The 21,319-nt window shown below is 28.3% G+C and overlaps 1 protein-coding gene and 1 long non-coding RNA gene across 2 annotated transcripts; one reads left to right on the top strand and one right to left on the bottom strand.

Annotated features, from left to right (window-relative positions):
* The first annotated feature begins 3,624 nt into the window (after nucleotides 1-3,624).
* Nucleotides 3,625-4,647, top strand: LOC121173749 (uncharacterized). The gene is made up of 2 exons (XR_005889077.1): nucleotides 3,625-3,771; nucleotides 4,142-4,647. It is a non-coding gene; the product is annotated as an uncharacterized lncRNA (long non-coding RNA).
* A 12,673-nt stretch (nucleotides 4,648-17,320) lies between these two features.
* On the bottom strand, nucleotides 17,321-20,257 carry LOC100787316 (protein DETOXIFICATION 49). The gene has a single exon (XM_014768543.3). It carries the CDS (start codon nucleotides 19,706-19,708, stop codon nucleotides 18,020-18,022), a length of 1,689 nt encoding a protein of 562 aa, XP_014624029.1. The 5' UTR covers nucleotides 19,709-20,257; the 3' UTR covers nucleotides 17,321-18,019.
* Nucleotides 20,258-21,319: the final 1,062 nt, after the last annotated feature.

The raw sequence follows: 21,319 nt of genomic DNA on the forward strand, positions 1-21,319 counted from the left end.
CTATCCCTCTTAAGATTATTAAGGCCACAAGGTCCAACAAATTACATGATTTATCATGTTATTAATAAGATTAACATGATGTAAAGTATTACTTGTAAATTTTGTGGTAAATTATATTTTATAATTCCTCATCTTTTATCACTAGAAAAAATTTCAAATCAATCATGTGATAAAATATTTTATCACACGATTGTTAAATCAAATTAGTAATTCATATGAGATGTCGTGTGATTGTCATGATTATTACATCAACCATACAATCATTTTTCTACTTTGGCGCCAACTACATCGTATCTAGTCGACACTAAAACATATACAGCTACTACAAAAGTAACATAGGGCATGAGGTCGACATTTGACTCACACGAAAGTCAAATGTAGCATCAACTTTTGTAACTTAGAGTCAATTTTACGTTAACATTATTAGCTTAATTTCCTGTATATTGCCCGGATACTAAATTTATATTTTATGATTTATAAGAATAATTTTTTATATTTAAAAATGTATTGTATATTTCATTTAAACTTTCTTTTAAAAAAAGTTAATTATCTCTTTTTCATGTCTGATTTGGGATAACAAAATTAATCAAAGTCGTTTAATTACAATAGAATTTCATGTCTTGTTAATTAATTATATTTAGTATGATTTACACACATGTTTTTATATTTTACACTTGTAATTGATTGCATATTCTTAATATTTTAATTATATCACAATTAATAAATAAAATATTTTATTTATTATTTTGATCACATGATAATTGATTATTGTAATTATAAATATATTCCAGAAAAATTAATAAAATAATTAAAGTATTATATAAAATAAAAATTCATATAAGATTTAGAGATTTAATTAAACTAAATATAGGCTCATGGTAATTTTCTTAATTATTTATATAATTTTTCAAATTTTTATAGATATTTTTTTATATAGAAAGTAATTGAAAATGAAAATAAAAAAGGAGAAAAAATCACAAGTAGAATGATAAAAAAAAATTGTTTGATTTAATTAACCTATGAAAAGTGGTAGTATGTCTTTTATTAAATAAATTTTGAAACTAAATATACTCAATAAATCAATTAATTACCAATCAAAAACATTATTAACACAATCAAATATGTCTAATAAAAAAAATCAAATATTCAATACATGAACTAAATTTCAATAAACTATAATTAGCATGAAAATTAATATTTAATGATATATTTATATTTGGTATTAATATTTTATTCTAACTACATATATTAAAATATATTTCTTTTATTTTAACAGAAAAGAAAGTCCATTAGTAACAGACAAATTTTTTTTGGTGATGGGATATCCTTTAATAAAAATTAAACTATTATATATATTTTTAAAATTTTATACTAGTGGCACAATGTATCATACTAATTAATATTGTATATATCTAAACTAATAATTTTTTTTGAAGATATAATAATTAAATTTTTATTAGATATAGAAAAATTAACTAAAATTGTTATTAATTTAATGTTAAAAGGGTTGTATGACAATTAATTTTAGCCAAAGCTTTCTCCTTTCATTTATTTATTTAATTTAACAGAAGAAAAACATTTTCCTAACTCTTATTCTTGAACATAAAATGGAAACAGCATGGAAAGCAGAGACATCCATCCACGAATTATGTGGTCCGTCGGTGCCCAACAAACGCTGTGATACAGTCGGCTTTCAATCTTGTCTACTCTGTCATGTACCCTTTGTTAAGACTGAAGTAGAAATAGGGTAGAGGAAAAAAATTAGGTCAAAAATAAAAATGTTAGTGTATTTAGCAGAGGGAAAGTATATACATGAGAGAAATAAGAAGACATAAAGCTTATATTATTTCTATATTTTGATTATTTTCATTCCATTTTTTACATTCTTTTATTCATATGTTCTTTATTTTTTATTTTTCTTAAACCAAACAATTACAATTTCAACTCTGTTTCTCACTTATTTTTATCCATTTTTTTTCCAACCTATTACTGTTTATAGAGTGTTCTTAGTTTGTATATATCATTGAACGTACGATGCCTACCGGCTTTTATGAATTTTCCTTGCATTATATTGTCAGTGTTATTGTAATATTTCAACCTCTTTGAAAATTTTGAACATTGATGGGATGGAGAAGACTGACATCTTCCTTTATTGCTTGTAACTTGGATTCTGCACCTATGAGTAAAGAATGCTTTACTGAGATAATAAAAAGGGTTAAATCATTATTCATTAGAATATAAAGCATATCATTTACGAAACTTACATAAAACATGTAATTAAACATTACTAGCATCTTTATTTCTAAATTAAATTTTAATATTTTATTTTAATTTTTTTATCAATTATTAAAAATATACTGATATTGCAATATAAATTATTTATTATAAATTTAAAATATAATTTACATATTTTAAAAAATATTTATTAGTTATAAATTTTAATTATAATATAATTTATATATTTAAAAGTATATACGTGTTATAAAATTTAATTATATAAAATAAATTTTAATAATGTATATTGCACACATTAAAATACTAGTACACTCTAAATGAATTCTACACAATGCATTTTAAACATAGGTTAATTAAACGATCTAGACATGAATATTTTATTTAAATAGGGATATAAAATATCTAATCCTAACTGTAGGTTGTGGTTAAAGAGATGAGCTCGTGGGCTGCACCTTGTTTACTCAACTTTCCCAAAAAAATATTTGCCGTATATAACTAATTAAATATTGAAAGAGGTTATAAAATTGATTTGATGGTGATGAAGAGAAGGGGGAGGTGAGTTTGATTTTTTTAAAAAATTAAAAAATTAATAATAATTATTTACTAATAAAAAATAATTAATATTCAGATGAACCAAATAGGTACTAAAATGGGTATAATAAAATTGAATTACGTGGCAATGTCATAGATCTGGGCAACGTTATATTGATTAATTATTTCTGTATAAATCTAAATCAACATCATCTAGTACTTTTACATTTTTTTTTCACTTTTTATCATTTTTTTAGTAATAGTTGTTCGTAACAATTAATTATTTTGTGATATTTTTATAAAATTTTTACCTGCATTTGACTATTAATAATGCACTAATATTGAAATAAAAATCTTTATAAGAATTTACCTAGAAACATCACATGTATGCAATTTATCAAGATCATGCATGCTAACTAGGAAATATAATTTTTCCCGTATTCTTCGATAATGATCAATCACAGGACATTAGGCAATTGTGATTCGAAATTGATATCATTTTATATATATTTTTTATCTGGTATTTTCTATCTCTTTGTTTATCTTATTAATTGTTAATTTATCTATAATTTATTTTATGTATTTATTATATTCTTTGAAGAATTGTATTTATTATAAATTAAAAAAGAGAGATCAACCGTCTATTTATTATAATTTATCTATCATTTATTATGCTTTATTTTTTTTTCAATTTCACTATAAATACGTAAAATAGTTAAAAATTAAGTAAAAATAAGTATATAAGTAACTAAATAGGAGTTAATATCATAGTTTTTTAAAATAATAATTAAAATGGAACATTTTTTTCCTATATAAAAAGTTAACGCTTAATTAAAAAATCTGAACCAATGACAATATAAGAAGTTCTGTTTTTTTTCTTATCTCACCTTCCTCTGTGTAAGAGTCACAGCTAGATATCTCTTCCTTAAAGAAACGTTGACTAAGAGTACTCCATGGTTTGCTTACAGCGCTTGTGATATGATTGAAATTAAAGTGTTGTCTAAGGTATGCTGTTAAAACTATTAGTCTATTACGTCTCTCACAATCTCTCTTTTCCCCTTCTCTCAATAACTACGAAACTAATAATCTTATCACTTCAAATGAATTATCTTATTAATTTATAGTATTCATTGTAAAACAATTAAGAATGTTTTGATAAAAAAAATAATTCATACAAGAGAGAACTTAATGAAGAATCGTATTAGAAAAACAAGTAATTTCAAAAAACAGTCTTACATGTAAGAACAGAGTAGTATGGACTAGTATATATTTTTTTAAATTTTTACGTTGAGCTCTTAAACAACAATAATCCTTATTGCCTTGATCACTTTGTTCATTAATTGTAATAATGGAAATAATTTATTTGCATGGTTAGAAGGGAAATTGATGGAACACCCCATCTCTATAAGAATCAAAAAAGGATCTAAGATTGGTCTATGGCATGCCCTAAGCGTTCATGAGCTGTGGGATTCTGTGACGATATGATTGAGATAAAGAAATAGAGATTAGAAAAAACGTGCCTTTTGCCTTTTCATGACCACCAAGAGATCCAAATTGACACATCACGCGGCTATTCAAGTTCACAAAAAGTAGCCACAAGATTACGTTTTGATTTGAACTTTAAAGGGTAACCTTTCAGAGCCTTATCTACGTGAGATTTGTCCATAATTTTCCCTATTTGATTTACATGCCGACGTACAATTTTGTATCCGTAAGGCGTCTTGTCTCCCAAGAGGGTGCTATAGGTTTGTATTTTACTCTACTGTTCATTTTCAAATCTTCATTTTCTACATAATTAATTCCTTCAAATTTGTCTCCATTATGTAGCAGCTAGTCATGATCTTTCTTACAGAAACATGTATTCAATAATTCAAAAATTCATTTCACGAGTTCTCTCTATTTTGATTTTGGTATTGACATATATGTCTCATGAAATATTTTGAGACTAACGAAAGGTTGCATACCACTTTAATTAAAGTAAGCAACTGTTTGAATACCTGAAAAAATATACTATGTCCTTATATGAGTTTTGTTTACGAAGAAATATTCCAATTAGTTTAATCATGCACTTATAAAAAATTATATCAAAATCATTATTAACGTGACATGCATAATATTGTTTATAAGACTTTTGATTCAGAAATAAAACTTAAAAAAAACACCGTGTCTAACTGGAAAATGATATAAGTGTAATATGTTTATTGATATAACTTTTGCTTAATAAAAATAAAATTGTTAACATAAAAATATGAATTTAAGAATGTATTATTCTAATATATGATGTGTGAGTAGTAAAAAAAAAAAATCAATATAATTGTTTATCAATGTTTTTTTTAGAATAAGATATCATTAGATTCAAAAGTCATTAGACTAATCTATCAAGAAAATAGAGTATCAATTAAGGAAAAATTCATCTCTATAGGTGTTGTTGTTCTATTCACATAACCAGAAATTGAATTTCTAGCGTATACTCAGATGACTCACACTATTTGTCACTTGTATCACACCTTGTAAGTATAATTAATTGTTTATTAAAAGATACATTATATTGTTAGTTATAAACATTTGATATCTATATAATACAAATAATTTAATTTATTTTAAGTAAAAATTATATCAATAGAAGCAAAGTTGAGGCACAAATAATTATTTTCACTGAGATATTAATTTGTAGGTTGGTTTATATCTTAGGATATGGTAAGTCTAGTCCAAATTAGTAATTTTTTTGGGGTCACAATATTGGTGGACATTCACTAATTTTGTTATAACTAATTTATGTTGGAACTTGGATTATCACTTTTAACATGATCTCTTCTTTTGTTTTTCATTCATAAAATTCAAACTAACAATAACATGTTATTAGTCTAAATTAGTAATTACTTCCTCCATCTCAAAATAATCGTCATGTAAAAAAAATAAAATTGTTTAACAATAATTATTATGTTAGCTTTTCAATATAACTATTAATTATATTTTTTTATTTATACCCCTTATAATATTAATGATATAAACAATAAAAATAAAAAATGAATTAATAATAATAAAGTTAATTTTATAAAATTATTGTTATCTTTCATATATTTATTAGATTTTACCGGTATATGTGAAATTTAAGATGACAATTATAATGGAAAGGATGGTGTAATATATATGAAATAATTATTTAATTAACATAAAAATTAAAAACTTTTAGGTGTTGTCATTTTAAGAGCAAGGATTGGTGATCGGGGATGTTGCCCCAAGCAATGGTGAAGCTGGAGCTCAAGTTGTTAATATATATATAAGTTCTAACCCAAGCAAAATATAATATGAACAAGATAAATTCAACATAGCCATAATTAAATACCCCCAATAATATAATCTGTCTGTTCCTTTAGTGACCCCTTAATCAAATTAAAAGAATCATTGGCCATGAAATTCATGCAAAACTAGTAATGATTCACAATATAACCTAGGTTGATTATAATATTATGACACTTTGTCATGCATGTTTACATACTTTGATGAATGTGATCCAATGAACATATCTTATTTTGAAATAACCCGGCCAAAATATCTTAATATTTTCCTTGTTGATCTCTGAGTTAATTTGGATGACGAACAAATATCCATTGAAAGGGGCATCGGTCGACATCATCATATAGTTATGGCTAATGGGAGGATTCATTATATATGACCTTTCTGAACACTCAAGGTAGACTAGCTAGCATCTTATCATTATTATTGTAGGTCAACCCATACAGAGGCCAACTAAGTAGTTCATATGCTACCACTTGGCATCATATGGTAGCCTTTGTATCATTTAGAATCCAGGTGGTCCAAATGCTAACACATTAATTTTATAATTAGTACATAGTAGTAATAAATCACCAAAACTAATCAGGCATTTTGTTTTTTGGAATTTAAGCATCTTTTGTTGAGCTGGATCAGCCAACGCACAATCTGCTAACCATTTGTGGTGACATTCAGCACGGAATATATGAAAATATTTAATTTATTTGTAGATAGCATTATATATAATTAATTACCTAAAATTTGTATCTTATTTGTTATATAATATAGAAATTTGAATTTTAAAATGAAATAGAAACACTTAATTACTTATTGTAATTTGAATGATCGGAATATGATTATTTAAATAACTAATATAATTAAATAAAAATAATTATAACTAAAATTTAAATAAAATTTAAATGAAATAAATTTAGTTAATTGATCAGAGTGCTTTATGAAAATAAATATGATTTGATGATATAAATTTATGTATAACACTGACATGTTGACCTAATCTGCCTATGGTTTGTTTCATATAATATATAGTTTAATTATGAATATAATAATTGTTGTTGTTATTATTCTTTAATCAATGAAGATATAGATAATGCAATAAGCATGTCAAGCACATTGAAGACTACTGATTAAGACGGCTCTACTGTAGATTTATATTATTTTATTGTAAATGAATGAATCATCTTATTGTAGGCAAGAAAACATGCTTTAGCTAATCAATGGACTTAGGAACTTATTGAAACTTTGAATGTAACCAGTTTGGAGACACAACTCATATATATGTTATTTGTGACATTTTCTTTTCAATGCTGATAATGTTATCTTTCATAATGGATAAAGCTAATTAATATATTTTTTCCGCTATTGTTATTATGGCATGATAGCTGGTTAATTGTTTTTTTTTTTTTAAATGATAGCTGGTTAATTAAGTTATGCAAAAACTTATTAATTGAAACGGCCGGACATCTTATTCCCCACATAATGAAGATTTTTTTTAGTGATGCAACAACACAACGAAGGTGAATGTATATGTTAATTAAAAACTTTAAATATGTTTTAATTTCAATTAATTCATATAAATTTAACTTCATATGTTGTTTAGATCCTTAAAAAAAACCCTAATAAATCTCATAAATTTAAAAATGTAATATAGTGATCACCCATTAAGCAAAGTTTTGATCGACTTATAGGTTATCATGCCAACTTAGTCTTTGACCAAACATGGCTATTAATTGGTAGTCATGGCTGAAAATACAAAAAACAGTTTCCATTTCTAATTTTCTTTATGTAATTTAAAATAAACAACGAGAAAATTAAATATAATAGTAAGTAAAGGAAAAATAACACAAAAAAATAACGTATGTGAAGTCGGTACTCTCTTCACTTTCCTTGATTATACCTCTTATTGTTTTTCATTGCTCTTAAGAAAGTCATTGCTATTTTAAATATAATACAAAGAAATTTTTTACAGGGGCTAAGGGTGAGAAAAAAAATGTGTTATGGGTGAACTGGAATGTTGTATGTTATCCAATTGAGAAGGGTGGACTTGGAATAAAAAACTTAGAGCTTTTCAATGAGGCTCTTTTAGGGAAATTACTTAGGAGGCTTTTGAGTGGTGAAAAGTGTCTTTGGAGAGATATGTTCATGGAAAAATTTGGTATTAGTAACTTGGAGGGTCTTGTGAGAGTGTGTTATGAAAAAAAAAGGGTCCCTATAATGGTGTGATCTTATGAGTTGTTGTGAGATTTTTGAAAAAGACCTTGGGTGGTTTCAAGAGAATATTGTGAGAGAAGTGGGGTTTGTGAGTGAGGTGAGCTTTTGACACTCTAGCTGGATAGGGGAGGAAAGCTTATGTTCTAAGCTAAGTAGGGTGTATCTAAATTTCGAGGAGAAGTAGAAAAGTATCTTATGGAGGTGGTATGAGGGGAGATGGTGTTGGGAATTATCATGGAGAAGGGCATGATTCCAATGGGACCTTCCATTAGTTCAACAATTGTAACATCATTAATGACTTTCAACCAAGTATGGATCGAAGAATAGGTCTGGTTGGAAATTAAATGATGGAAAAAAAGTATGTGATAAAGGAGGTATAATGCCTTACATAGAGAAGGAAATTCGGATGATGAAATTTTTTTCAAATACCTTTTTAAGATGTCTATCCCTTCAAAGATTAAAGGGTTGATAAGGAGAGTGGCTCACAATAGAATCCAACCTATGGATAACTTGAAGAAAAATATTATTCCTATTTTGAAGATTTTTTTTGTTGCTTATTCTGGAATTTCTCTCCCTAAAATAATCATTCCTTAACAGTTTTTTTTTTTTAATTCAAACAGTTTTTTTTAGCTAAATTTCCTCAATGGAGTATTCCTTGACAACTTCTTAGTTTCTTGCTTTTGGAAAACTAAAAATCTTCAAAATACTCACATCTTGCTCTTCATTGCATGTCCATCAACTTTACTTGAATTGTTCACTTGGTTTGCATCACTATTTTGTCATATAATATCTTTGCTTTTAGAACATGTTTCAAAGCAAATTTAAGACTTTTTTTTTCTTTTATTGCATGGCATATGCTAATTCTGAAAAATGTAGATATGTTGAAGTTTTTAATTCAGTTTGCATCTTGACATGTTTCCTGATCACATGTAGCTTTTGATTTTACAATCCTTTGATAACCTTTCTATTATTTTTTTCATCTTATTTTTTTTTAAGCATTTTGATTTCGTCTTATGATCATACACGACTCTTAATCCTGTTGCACTCTAATCAGGCATGTTTAATTTGGTATGCTTATGAATGTTGTCCTTATGATAATGTTGCCTTTTAGGCGCAAACTTTCTATAATAATTTAAATCTTTTGAATTAAATATATTTTTAATCGCTGTAAATTTATAAACTTTTTTTAAAATTTGATTCTTATAATTTTTTTTTTAAGCTTGATATTTCATTCACAAAGAAAATGGTTGAAAGCCTTAGATAATAGGTTCTAATTGGTGAGGGATGTCCTTAATCCAAAATCTTTCTTTACACTCAAAAGAAAAATGAGCCATGAAATCTGTGACTCTACTAGCTGATCTGTGAACAAAAACCAGAGAATTGGAGAATCTAGAATTCACAAAACTAGAGCAATCCTTAACTACAATATCCAAATAATTGTTCCCAACAACCTTTTCCCTCTACCAAAGCAATCTATAAGAAAACTTCAGATTTATGAGTCTTTTATTTATTTATTTATAGTGTTTAATTTTTTTATTTTTATTTGACTTAAAATTTTATCTCACATTTGTATTCTAACACGTTTGTTAATTCGATTCAATCTGGACGGAGAGAAAGGAAAGGTTAGTAACAGGATCAGCATCCCATCTGAACGCGATAGCTTCCGCAATGTGCAGATCATAACAGTTACAAAAAATTCACCACAGTGATCCCAAAAAACAAACCTTAAAATTAGCCTTTATGAAACCACCGCTTAAGAATCTGCTTGCCTTCTCCAGAGGATAATTCTTCTTTTGGAAAAACCACAGGTTTCGTTGGAACCCAATTGCCCAAGAACTCTGCAAATCGGCCAACAAAATAGGACCTCTGACAGACGTTGATTCTTCCTCCCAAATTTGAGACAAACCATATTCTCCATACTTTCATTATAGCTAAAAAGCGTATGAACAATGTCCTCTTCCTCTAACTAATCCACATATTTTGCATTTTTTAAATTTTAGTCCTTCTAAGAATTTTTTATTTATTTATAGTTTATATAAGTTGCATTTTTAAATTTTGATTTATGTAATTACAAATTTATTAGAATTAAAAATGAACAAAAAAATTACAAGAACCAAAATTAAAAATAAAAAACGTATACATATATCAAAATTAAAAACATACAAACTTATAAAAACTAAAAATATATTCATACTTTTTTTTTTTTTTACTTTTTACGTTTTTTTAGATAGTTCTCTTTTAGTGATGATCAAATACTAAATATGAATATATATCTTTCCTTTAAAAATTTGATTCAGTGTGTGTTGAGGATAGATTAGTGTTTTCCTTAAATATCAAGTATTCTAACTCAAGTCTCTTCCCCTATATTAAACTTTAACACTTAAGTAAATAGTTATCAATAAAAGAGTTATAGTTCTAATTGCAGAAATTATATTTAGATTTTGAATTTAAGTTTTTCGTTTAACTTCATATTTTGTTTTATAATAACTAGATTACATTTTTTTTTACCATCAAAAGGGTTATTTTAATGATTATTATTTTTGCATCTATCTGCAGATTCACTTATTAAATGTTGAGAAAATATGTCTTTGATTACATTATTCCCGTTCTTGCAGTCTGCATTTGGTCGAGGAATCTTGTGATGTTCTTGATTGAGCATGGCGCACAAAAAATATATATTCCCAACCTAGAAGTCAACTAAATATATATAATACATGTGTAGAAAAAATTAATTAAATCATATAGAATCTTTTCTGTAGAATCTACTTGTGATTCTTATTGTACGGTCGCTGCCTGCTCAATATTCTATCATATCAAGCTCTGTTAACTTTTTTTATTACTGCAAGCTCTCCTAACTTGAACAATAACAATTATATCAAATTTGTTTTTAGAAACTATTGTCACAATATATGGTAAACTCGTATGAATTATTGTAAAAGAATCATATAAATTATTATAAAAAGTCATTAAAAGACAAAATACTGTAAGTGCAATCAATTATGGCAATTTGGTTTCGTCTAAAATGATGAGATATACTACTTCCGATCTCTCTCTCTCTCTCTTCATAAAAAACAAGTTTAATTTTAGTTTAATATATACTGAAATTTGTTTCTTATAAATCGGAGGGAGTACTTTAGAGAGTAAAATATATTCATCATTGTTGATTAAAAAATCAGTTATGCAGAATTGTGACCAAATTATATATATATATATATAAAATTAATTAATTAATTATACTTTCAATTATTGATTTTTTTAAATTAAAAGTAGTTATTATTGTATTTTATCCCTTATAGTGATTCCTTGCTAAAATAAAACGAATGCTTAAACGAGAGATGCATTTTGGAGAATAAAATGTACTAACATTTATTATTAAAAAGTCGTTTGAAAATTATGATAAAATAAAATACATATATAAAAAAAACATAAAGTTAATTACAATATCAATCATTAATTTTTTAATTAATAATTGCCATTATATTTTATCTTCTAGAGTATATTTATCTCTAGATGAGTTAAGTCCTAGTTTTTGTGATGGATTTTTCTCACGTGCATGTAATACTGATTTGTTTGTAGAAGCAACCCAAAAAATGAGTTGCATATGCTTATTTTCTTTCCTATGAATCTTCTCCTATATTATAAATTAGAACATACAATTTGGAGAATGAGACTCCATTTTTACCCTTCTATCGATTAGACATACTCGATCTTTTCCATTTTCTCCCTTTTAATGTGCTTTTCACACACTACACAACTAGCCATAGATTTCTCTTTCAAATATCATAAAATACCATAGTTTTCTATTTATTTGTATATTTTACATTTTTAACTAGGGTGTAAATAGTTGAACCGAGTCGAGCACTAAAAATTTAGACTTGTCTAGTGAAAAAGTGACTTGCTCAAAATTAACTATTTATTATTTAAAAAGTCTAATCGAAAGCTTGACGTACCTAGCCTTCTTTAGAAAAAAAAGATGTTTGAGCTTGACTTTGTTTACCTTATTTAAAACTTAAATAGTTTCTTATATGAAAATTTTCTTTAAATATAATTTTTAATTTTATCAATCTTGTATTTAATTAATATTTTAATACTAGATATTAATATGTGCTCAAAATATAGTATAAATCTATGTAATTTTTTCTCCAAAATTAATTTATTTTAAGAGTAACTCTTCATTCTAGATCTGACCATTCATATTCTTAAAATTCAATGATTATAATAAATAATTAATTTTAACAATTAAATTTTAAAAAAATAAATGATTAGGATGACAAGTAATTCTTTTAAAATTATCTTTAAAGTAAGTTAATCTCTCCCCTCTTATTTATATATATATATATATATATATATAAATATAAATATAAATATAAATATAAAATTCCAAATTTTTATTTTTAGCTAATTTTACTCCCAAAAATTAAATTCACATATTTTTTCCTTAACTTTTAAAAAACTCACAAAGTTTACCTTTTTGGTTTAGCTGATGTGATAAGGTAAAAAGTTGGAGGTAAGGCTTATCAAAAAGTTAAAAATGAGATAAAATTTGCCAAATTAATTTTTCCTCAAGGATTATTATGTTTGTTAAATATGGACTGCAATTGTAAAACAAGTTTTAATTAAGTTAAAGTAATTTGAAAAAAATTATAAACTGTCCAACTGAATTTTATTTTTCTTGAAGGTTCCTAGCGGGCTATTTGAGTGAAGTCGCTAAAGCAAATCTTCAAAAGACGGAGAATGAGAATTAGTACCTACCAAAAAAATTTATATGAACATTTATTTTGATTTAAGTTAAATAGTCATACAGCGTGAAATAATTTCATATGGTTAATTATCTTATCACAAATATTAATTTAGAAATATTTTTTAATGTGTAAATGAGAATGAGAATTAGTACCTACCATATCTGCCCATCTATTACCACCTCAACACACACATACTGACATACATAATAGGGATAACATTTATCATTAGTATTAACACCTCTACACATATATGATATGATGTGACATTAACTCCCAGTGTTACCTTAACAAACTTCTATTTTTTTTAATGTTAAAATTTATTAATTCAACAATTACACTTTTTTTTTGTGTGTTCATTAATCATATCGAAGTAAAAATTTATGATATATCATATATATATTATTCAAATACTCCACCACTAGATCAACCTAGTGAATATTTAACCATTACATTAAAATTTGCCTGTGATAGATTGAGTCTATATAATTTCAAATAATTATACAACTAATTAATACTTCATACAAGTTAAATATCTATGTTATCTAGAACTTAGAATAAATAATAATATATTATATATATTATTACATAATTTAGCGATTAGATTAATAAGTTTTAGTATTTCTAATATATAAATTATCAAAGATGCGTATAACTTTGCCAAAAGTTAAATATTTGAGTTATTTATTATACAAAATTTAGTATTTATAGAAAAATTATTAAAGATGCGTATGAATTTGCCAGATCATACATCTTATAGACATTGATCTTTTTATATATAAAAGGTTCACAGATAAGAAATACTAGTACTTTATATGTTACTCAGAGGGGAAATAATAATATCCTTACATTAGTTACACAGTGATTAAAATAAAAAAGGTATTTACATGTAAAAAGACTAAGTATTATGTATTTCTTAATCATTGCAATTTATAAAGAATCTATAAAGCACAATCCCAGTATAAATATTCTATATAACATGCAAATAAATCAGTTGACCATAATTAAAAGTCAACCACATTTTTTTTTCATTTTTTTCGACATACCAAATTCTAAACAGAAAAAAAAAAGTTTAATGATGGAAATCTAATCAGATGACACCTGATGATTGACTTCTATCAACAGCATTGCTCTTTTTTAAATGCATGACATTTCATTCTCGGGCTTTTCTGTTTCCCGTTAACTGCTTGCACACCATTATACTATGTGTGCAGAGTCTAATCAGATAACACCTGAACAATGAATAAAAAAAATAACACCTGAACAGAGTTTTTTTTAATAAACAAATTTATGGATAATGTATAAATGAGTCCTTATTAACATCCACCCTTTGGGGTGAAAGAAGGTAGATAAAAGAGAGATAGAAAGAAAAAGAGAAAAGATAAAAAGAAAAAAGTGACAGATGTGATAAATGATGAAATAGAATAAAGAGAAGAAGAGAAGAGATAAAGAAAAAATGAAGCAAAAGTGAGATAAAAGAAAAAGTAAATATATAACTATCAATTTTCTAAATAAATTTTTTAAAAAGAGATAACATCTCCATGAAAAGGTCTTCAATTTTAAAGAATATTTACACAAGAACAGATTTTCAACCTGATTTTCTCTTCAAAAATGTTTTTTTATATAATTTCTATGAGATATTTTTTGATATTTCCTTAATTTTTGAATAATACTATTGGATTTGATTGAATAAAATTTTAATGTTTGAAAGTAAATATATTGAATTTTCTTAATTAATTGTTGGTGATGTACATCATGTTTAATCGTAGTCATTTAGGCAAGATTATATGAAAGGTTAGAGGAGCTGTCATTTGGAATTAAGAACTCTGGTGATATATATGAATTTCTATCTTTCAGCAGGCACACAAAGATAAGTTCATTTTAAAGGAATCTTTTCCATCTTAATAAATATTTTACACGCAAATAGTTTATATTAACTCAAATAAACTTAATTAATCAAAATAATATTCTCTAAAATGTTTCTTAATCATCCTTAAATGCTCGTTGACTTTTAGAACATCCTTCAAATAATCCCCTGGTTTCAAGTTTTGAAGTTTGATCCTTTTCTTAATTTTTGTATAGTTTTATCTCGTAAAATGTCTACTTCACAACCTTGTTTATGTTATCTTGCTTGCTAAAATTATGATAAAATGAGTGGTGCTGTTTTTTGATGCTAGAACAATGCAAGCACTAAAACAATTTAAAAAATTTGACTTAAACAAACCAAGTTATAATAAAACCGTACGTGCACTTGAATTTGTCACAAACTGTTGGTCCAATAACCTTTGTCACCAGCCAATTCGTAAATAAAATTGAAAAGAAATTTATCCGAATACATTTTTTTTTTTGTCATGGAACATTAAAAAATTTGAAGAATCAAAGCCAAGTGATCAAAACCAAAACAAGTCAATTTATTGTAAAAGTATATACTTGTCCTTTAACATAAGCTCCTTAGAAAAGGAATTTTGAGGAATCGTGGTAGAATAAGCTATCCAATATTTCTATCAACTTCATCCCCTTTTAATAAAATAAAATAAAGAGTAATTTTTTTTTTTAAAAAGGAGGAAATTTGATTCCCCATTTCCCAGACTCTACGTTGATTTCCAACAAAAATAGTGTCATCTTTATTATTATTGCTATCAATTAATAATGAAAGCAACAAAGCTAAGCAAAGAGGGTGTGAAGATTTTGTCCCCCCCTCCCCCCCCAAATAAAAATGTCTTACTGGTGACTCTTCATAAGAATCTGTTACCCCCATTAAATCAATGTGCAACTTGATCTGCAACTTGCAGTGCTCTTTTACTTTGAAAATATGAATGTGCATAAATTCCTCTGCTTATATGCACAAAAAAGTACCCATCCCATTTTGTGCCTAACTAATGGTTTTTATTTTTTGTTGCATCTTATTTTATTTAATAGTAAAAGGCCACAACATCATGTCCACCAAAAGTTTTGGACAGGGTCATGATCAGTGCCACAAAGCACAAATTCACTAATTATTATGATATAATTCGCAGATAATCATGCTTATTAAACATATTTAGGTATTCAGTTTTTAGATAAGTGTATAGAAGAACGTTTATTGAGAGAGGTCAACTTTTATAAAGATTTTAATGTTTCGATAAATTAACTTATAATTCTTGGCTTGAGGATATTTTAGATTAAAAAGAAAAAGTTTAAATTCAGACAAAAGGCACAAGAACCATAAAAGTAGGAGAGGAAACAAAGTAAGACCACTTAGTTGCCGGCGTTGGGCAATGACACCCCAATTTTATGCCTTAAATTGTTGTCCTACCCGTGAGTGAGTTTGACTTGAAATTCAAGTTCTAAACATTTTTTATACTCCAAAATACTACAATCTTCACACTGAGTGAGATTACCTTGTACTTGCTAACTCCACGACAAATTTCCACCACTTGAACATTAAAACATAGATTTCCACATATCCATTTAATGTGGTCCTTGAACAAATAGAAACTCCGCATTATATCAATTGGTCAAACTCTGCCCCATGAGTGATTGATCTTGTGATCTGAATTGCTAGTGACTCCACGTTTGTTACGATCCCCATCTTATTTTAAGCAAACAATATTTGATAGTTGAGATCTTTCCTAGTACAATGCCAACGGGGAGAGGTGTACTTTTTCTTTTATTTTATTTTGTCCCATGTATAAGTATAAGTAGAAGGAGAGGGAAAAGTTGAATTAACAGAGTAGCAAGTTTTCAAGGTGTGAGGATCATGAAATTAATACTTGATAGTGAAACCAACTCCAGTCTCTATCTATGCAATCCCAAAAAACAAAATAAAAACTGATTGTCACTTAGAAACAGCTAAAAGGGACTTCTTTAAATATACTATTGCCTAATCAAATTCTAAAAATAACTCTTGATAATTAATTTCTTTGACTAAATCTCTTACATATAATAATGTTGTCAATTAGGCATAGGTTGAAGTGCCATGGCAGTGCAATGATAGGACCGAAGATCTTAGTTTAGTAACAAGGAACCAAATACAGCTAGCTAAGCCTTTGCTTCAATTTATGTGGGGTGAGAAGAAAACGCATTATTTTATATCCACTGATACATTAAAGTTACAACAACGTGCAATTCGTTCCCAAAATAAGTGTCAGGCTGGCTGCTATACATAAATAGAAGCTCCTAATTCTCAAGTCAATGTTAAGTTTCAATATATTAAGAAATTCTTAAGCTTCAGAATAATTCTGGTTTTACTTTAATTCTTTTTCTCATATAGATATTTCTCTTTTCCATTTTCTATTGATCATATAATTTGCCAAAATACAACTCCAAATAGAGTAGGCAGATTCTCTAAAGCTTGTTGTAGCTTATATAATGACTTCTTTTAGAGAACATGAACAAAGGAAGAGAAGAAGAGAGAGAGGACAAAAGGTGAATGTATTGAGGTAGAAAAAAGAGAGGAACAGACAAGTCAATAGTAATAAGCATAAATCATGAAATGAGGGCCTATTCTCTTCTTCTGTGCAAAGCTGAACAAAAAAAGAGTACGTTACAGAAATAATGGTTACTCCTCCTGGACACCCCATTTTCCTACTTCCAATGACATTCAATGCCCTGCAAGATGTAATTGAATTTTACTGGAAATAGCAGAAGTCCTTAGAGGAGAGGCATATACCCCAGTGAATTTTTCTTAAGGACAAAACTTAGGTGCAGCAGTAACTTACGTGCTTTTAGTATTATTTTTTAAAATCAAAATTGAAGTTTCACATGGGTAACTTATACTATTTTTTTTCCTATGTAAACTTGTATTATGCAAATTACCGAGATAAAACTCTAATTTTAATTTGAAAATAACAAAAAAAAAAAACACTTAAGGAACTGCATCTAATGTTATCTAAAAATCATAAAATAAAAATGCTATCCTCTGTCTCTACCCTACTGCCCTATACAGTTAAAGACAAATTTACGAAACATCTTATCCTCTTCTCTTCAGTTTTTGTTTTTCTCTTTAAGGAAGTTGATGAATTTTAAACCAATCACTGTTCATTTTCATCTGAGTCAGCGAGCAGCAAAGAATCTTCATTGCTTTCATGTTTGAGTGGCTTCTCTGGATCAACCTCACGGCTCTGATCAACACCAGAAGCTGCTCCTCCCATTCCTGTGAGTTTCTTGGCTCTTTGAGCCTCGAATTCCCAATCAGTTCTACAAAGAACCACCAACATGGTCACTGCGCAAGACCCTTGAGCTGCAAGAAGGCCAAGCCAGAGCCCTTGAAAGTCATAGCCAGTGAAAAAGGCCAGCCAAATGGACACAGGCATTCCCACAAGATAGAAGCATCCCAAGTTGATGTTAGCACCAACTTTAGGCCTTGCTGTGCCTCTCAGCACCCCACACCCTGTTGTTTGAGGGCAATTCCCAAGCTCACAAAGACCAATTATAGGTAACACCATAGATGTCAAAGTTATAATATCCTTGTCCTTTGTGAACATGCTAGCCCATGTGTTCCTAACCATGAGAGCAAAAACCAATGCCAAGACACCTGACATGAAGCTGCAAGACAACCCCACAATGGCAGAAAGCCTTGCCTTTGAGGGCTTTTGTGCACCAAGCTTGTTGCCAACTCTTGTTGACACACTGAAGCTCAATGAAGAAGGGAAAATGTAAAGCAAAGAAGTGGTTTGAATGAGAATCCCCATTGAAGCCACAGTAGCCTTGGGGTTCACCAACAAACCACACAACAAAATCATGATCTCATACCACCACCACTCCAAGCACACCGAAACACAGCTTGGAATGGCCAAATTGAGAAGAGACTTCCACTGTGTGAAGCACTCAAAGGAGAAACCACCCCATGTTTTCTTGTGAGTGCCAGAGAAGACTATGTAAAGAATCAAGGAAGCCACAAGGTTGAAGTTTGTCAACACCCCACCAAGAGCAACCCCTTTGATTCCAAGCTTGAGGTGAGCCACAAGGAAATAGTTGATGGGTATGTGAAGGAGAATAGAAAAACTTGCACAAAGAGTGAGAGGGAGAGTAATGGATTGGGTTCTGAGGTAAATTCTCAAAGGGTGTAGGAAGGATTGTGCTATGAGGTCAGGAATGGAGTAAACAAGATATGATTGGGCTTGTGTGGCTATGGCCACATCCTGGCCACAAAGGAGGAGAATTTGCTTCATGTAGAGCCAAAGGAGTGATATGGGGAGGGAAGTGAATAGAAGAAGGAGAATGGTTCTTTGTAAGCAGAGGCCAAGGAGGGTGAATCTTTTGGCACCAAAGGCTTGGCCACAAATTGGTTCCATTCCCACAGCTAGGCCTGAGAGAATTGAATAGCCAGTGATGTTTGCAAAGCCAATAGCTAGAGAGCCACCAGCTAAAGCTAGCTCACCAAGATGGCCAAGGAAGAGCATGGAGATCATGGAGCGGCAGTAGAGGAGGAGGCCAGTGAGGATCATTGGGATGACAATTTTGGATATTGAAAACACTTCTTTGATGGCTTCAGGGACATGATGGGGTTTTGGTGCTGTTGTTGTTTTTGTTGCTGTTGTTGATGGTGGTGGTGTTTTTGTTTTTGTTGTTGTGTTGTTATGTTGATGAGGTGGTGGTGGTGGTGTGGTGGTGTTTTGGGGTTTGGAGATCAAAGGGTTAGTGATTGAAATTGGGCAATCAGGAGGCGAAGTGCTGCAGCATTGGCAATTGCAAGTGACGTCAAGAGTTGGATGACACATGGTGTGTTGTAGCTACTTTGTGTCCGTGTGGAGGGGAAAAAAATGGTATTGTTTTGAATAGACTTGAAACAGAGAGAGAGAGAGAGAGAGAAAGATGTGAGGATTGAGAAGAAGGGGTTGTGTGTGGGGTTTTATATAGGTGTTAGAGTTGGAGGTCTTTTCCCTTTTATTTTATTTTTTTCGGTGGGAGAAACAGAACAATATAGACTTTGAATTTGTACCTTAGTCCAAGAGGAAGGCTTCACATTGATTTATCATGTGAGTTTAATCTTGAGTTTCATGAGTATGAAAAAGAGTACAAGGAGATTAGTTTTTCACCTGGTAGGTAGGGATTCTATTTTTTTTTTTTTAACTTTTGGTATTTAAAAGTGAATTTAATTAAAATATGGGTTGATAGTAGTGTTTTTCTAATACTACTACTATTATCTAATCATAAGTTGCGATGGTGATGATAAAGTTATTCTTTTTGACTAGTTTAGTCACGAGTGAGTTTGAATTCGAAAATATTTTTTTTATTTAATTATATAATTGTTTTTTTAATAATTACTTTAAAAATAGTATTTAAAGTTATTTTTAATTAATTATATAAAAAATTATACTATCAATATATGAAAATTAATCTTTTCACAAATTACATTCCACTCAATTAGCTCAAGTTAAGTACAAAGGGATAAAGTTGTAGTGACATCTATTTCTTCTCTTTACAAGACTTTATTAATTATGCCAAATCAAGCTTCCTGTCACTTGATTAAGAAGTCTTTAGAAATATAACATTACATAACCGTACATGATAATTAAATTAGAAAGCATGACATACATTACATATCTTTTAATTCAAGTTGTGTTTCTTAAATATAAATTAAAATAAACAGTGTTTATGTCCATAATTTATTTAAATAATTAAAAATATTTAAAATTGTAATTAAAAGCAAATAATTGAGAATAAAATATATTATTTTAAAGGGAAATATACTAAAATAATAAACCACTCTTAAATAATGTAAACAACTCTATAAAGATATATATAAAGTTGGATTATAATTAAGCAATATATATATTTCAACTATTTAGAATGTTGCGTAAAACTATATATAATTTTTTTTCCCTTTTGGATGGGCTAAAGCGTCCAACATCGTCCGGCCTGAAAATATATACAATTGTATTGCACTATCCACTTTGGAATTTGAAGAGTAAGATTTACAGGTTAAAAATTTGTGTGTGTTTTGGTTCTTTGGAGGCCTAATTGAAGTATAAATAGATCATTCCAACTTGAGCTGAGACTAAAAGACAGAAAGAGATAGAATCATCCAAAAGAGACACAGTAGAATAGATTCAGAGAGTTTCTGGACTATTAAGGGCCAAGATTACATCCAGACAGAGGATATATCCTTGGACATAACATACAAGGAACTAAGCAAAAGCCAAAGAGCCCAATGGAGTTCATCCATGTTTATGATCTTGATATATAAGGAATTGTGTATAAGCATTTTGGATTTGTTAATATATATATATATTTTTTAATTAATGCCAACCCATAGTTGTCTGCTTCATAGCTGGGCAGGTTGGGACAAAGTCACTTAAGAGATAGTTCTATACTAAGCAGTTTGAGGC

Source organism: Glycine max, chromosome 16 (assembly GCF_000004515.6).
Source record: "Glycine max cultivar Williams 82 chromosome 16, Glycine_max_v4.0, whole genome shotgun sequence".
In the NCBI taxonomy this organism is placed as follows: Eukaryota; Viridiplantae; Streptophyta; class Magnoliopsida; order Fabales; family Fabaceae; genus Glycine; species Glycine max.